The sequence below is a fragment of the Bidens hawaiensis genome, unplaced genomic scaffold (assembly GCF_021521415.1).
Source record: "Bidens hawaiensis isolate Kalapana, Puna unplaced genomic scaffold, B.hawaiensis_p1.1 tig00013876_1, whole genome shotgun sequence".
Classification (NCBI taxonomy): domain Eukaryota; kingdom Viridiplantae; phylum Streptophyta; class Magnoliopsida; order Asterales; family Asteraceae; genus Bidens; species Bidens hawaiensis.
The window spans coordinates 621,501-624,731 of NW_027492189.1; the positions used below are offsets into that span (position 1 = coordinate 621,501).

Consider the following 3,231-nt stretch of genomic DNA (forward strand, 5'->3'; position numbering starts at 1 on the left):
GTCAAAAATTGGTCGAATATTTAAAGTATTTGGAAAAATAGAATTGTTAATACAAACCAACTAATAAATTTGAAAAACTATATATAAAACTTCGAAAAATTACATACAGCATTCCAATCCGATTAACCAGTCCGGTACCCCCCACCGCCCGACTAGTACCTAAAGAGTTCTACAACATAACCACATTCAAACAAATGAAGTTACAACTTTAAGCAGCAGAACCATATTCGAACAATCTCCTAAACCATGTTTAGTAGAGCTTCATCTGATATCCCATTATCAGTTGCAGAAAACACATCCAAATACCCCTCATGTTGGAAAACTGGATCTAGCAACACGAGGATGCAACATTTTTTGTACTAACTCACCACAACTCTTTCAATATTATTAACCTAAACGAAAACTTGAACCAAGAAATTACACTGCCCTGTCAATCTATTTATACTAGACTCAAAACCCTACGCAGTCGATATCGCCAATGTATATTGGTGCAAAATATCTGTCCAGATATTATAGGCGATATTGACCAATATATCACCAATATTTCCAATCAATTTTTAGTGTTCAATGTGAGTATTATATATCTTAAAAGTGTTAATTTGTTAATGATAAGATAGTATACTGAATTGTCAGTGTTTAATTGTCATATATATAAATTATGCATGATATTAAAATTACCGATATCCCACCGCAAGAACCGATATCTTAATATCGGTCCTTGACCGATATCCGATATTTTTCCACATAAACTGCACAGCTCAAAACCTAAACCAACCAGGACTCAAGACACTTTTAAATGTATCATGATGAACAAAATAATTTAAGCAACTAAATAAACTAAAATAAGCGACTCAAAACTCAAACCCTAATACTTCTCATACTTCATACTTTCACATCATTGCATATGCACCATATAAGTGTAACTATGTATGTTAAATACCTAGTGTCATCATTCTGCGACCTATTTAACCCCAAAATCTGATTGAAGACAAAGGAGGTTTCGGGGACTATATATACATACCAGAACTCTTTTGTCAATGTTGTAAAATCGCACTTAGTCACCGATTAATCGGCAAATAATCGCTAACCGGTATGCTACTGATTCAGTTTCACCTAACCAGACCAACAAATCAGTAGTCGGTCAATGCCGATCCAAATTGTTCAAAATAACTCAAAATTTCGATCAAAATCTGTCAAAATCAATCAAATACCGATCAAACCTTTGAAGTGTTTGAAAAATTACAGTAATTAATCCAATCCAATTAACAAATTTTTAAAAAATTATAAATAAACTTTTGAAAAATAACATATAACATTCCAATCCGATTAACTGCTAGTTGGTACCCTACCGCCCGGCTACTGCCTCGCGAGTTCTACAACACTACTCTTCGCAACAGTGAAATTACAGTTTTAAGCAACAGAACCATATTCAAACAATCTCCTAAAACCATGTTTAATTATCTAAGTTTGAATACAGATTCATGTTCGAATATTGTCAACTCATTTTGTATTTATAAAATTATAGAAGACAGTTTATATTAATAAAACTCTAACTAGATGTTCGAGAATTTATATTTATAGCAATTTATAACTTATACAATTATGGAATTCATATTTATATCAATAATGTTTTTTTTAATTCATATTTATACCAGACGGGTATAAACCTAGTTGGTGATTCAAGTATGCATTCAACCTTAGATTACCCAATATAGGATTTGTAAAGAAACTGAAACACTATCAAGCACATACATACACATACATGCATATATATATATACACACACCTTTAATAATTATCCTTACTCTATTGTTTTATTTGACAGAAGAAACTCTAATCAAAATAACTAACATCAGCAACATTACAACTACTTAAATTTAGCTGTTTTATTCACTAGGTAGTAAAACCTCTTCTACAAAATAGTTTTTTTAAGTTAGTAACATATCAGCCTTTTCACCTCAGTCTATCTAAAACATAAAACAGTAGCATAATCCTATCTATCTATCTATCTACCTACAAACAGTATCATTTTGAACTCAGCCTAACAATCACCAATGTCCTTGATTGAATAAGATATAAATTTCTTTCAAAGAGACCGTGGTTAATGGTTTAAAAGAAAATTAATCCTCAATTGATAGCATGGAGTAATGTAACAAAGGCAAAACATCATTCAAGTTTGGGGTTAGAGTAACCTTTTTAAAACACCGAATCAGAGTTTGGGGTTAATTCACGTTGTCTTTTCGCTTGCCCATCACAACCCTCATTAGGCGTAGCTCTCTTCCCGGTTATTTTCTTTCCGCCTAATAACGAATGTGTTAAACATGATTACAGAATCAATTTAGGAGGTTTTACGGACTAAAAACGCAATACCTTGTAAAACTTCACCACAGTCTGTAATCATTACCGGCCGAGTAGGTTGTCCTCTAGGTGTTCCCAACGGCTCAATCTGGTCAAGAGTGTCCATTCCTTGTACTACACATCCAACAAGAGCATATCTGCAGCAATATAGCCGGTTAGACAACGGTTGATTTTGAAAGAAAGATATTGGCTTGAAATGCAGCACCCCTTTAATGATGATGATGTGAATCAATCAGAGTTTGTAAACTAATATATACCTGCGAACAAAGGAGAGTTGTTGACTGAAGACAATGATGAATGTAGATCCATTTTTGGCATGGCTGTGTGCCATGTATAGCATACCGCGGTTAGGAGGCAAGGATTGATATCTTTCAGCTACAAAACAGCAGGAAGTAACACTTTATTTGGATTATTATTATAATAGGTTATGTAACAAAACTCTATTATAGTTTGTACCTCTGAAAAATCCTCCATAAATGCTTTCCCCGCCGCTGCCTGCAAGCAAAGCAAAGCGTCACTCTTTACAAATCTGGAGAACAAGGTTTAAATAAAAAAAATAAAATGCATACCATCGTTGTTCTGAAAATCACCTCCCTGCAAGCAAGCAAAGAAGAAAAAGTTACTTTGGGCTGGCTTAAATTGCTAGTGTGTGTGTGTGTATACATATTAAATGGATACAAGGAAGCATACTTCAGCGTAGATGCCGCCATGGATACCGTAGATTTGACTTCCTTTGTAGTGCAGCGGTTTTCCAGTAGTTTTTCCAGTTCCCATCTCCCCTGCACATATAATAATTTAAACTGTAATCACAAAGCAAATGTGTTATGTTATTATTATTATTATTATTATTATTATTATTAATACCTGTGCACA

The 3,231-nt window shown here is 33.6% G+C and overlaps 1 protein-coding gene across 1 annotated transcript; it reads right to left on the minus strand.

The window, feature by feature from the left end:
• Positions 1-1,790: 1,790 nt before the first annotated feature.
• On the minus strand, positions 1,791-3,188 carry LOC143545269 (peptidyl-prolyl cis-trans isomerase CYP63-like). The gene is made up of 4 exons (XM_077037186.1): positions 2,815-3,188; positions 2,616-2,733; positions 2,371-2,495; positions 1,791-2,300 (listed from the first exon to the last, which is right to left on the minus strand). Exons 2-4 carry the CDS (start codon positions 2,696-2,698, stop codon positions 2,197-2,199), a joined length of 312 nt encoding a protein of 103 aa, XP_076893301.1. The 5' UTR covers positions 2,699-2,733; positions 2,815-3,188; the 3' UTR covers positions 1,791-2,196.
• Between the last annotated feature and the right edge of the window lie 43 nt (positions 3,189-3,231).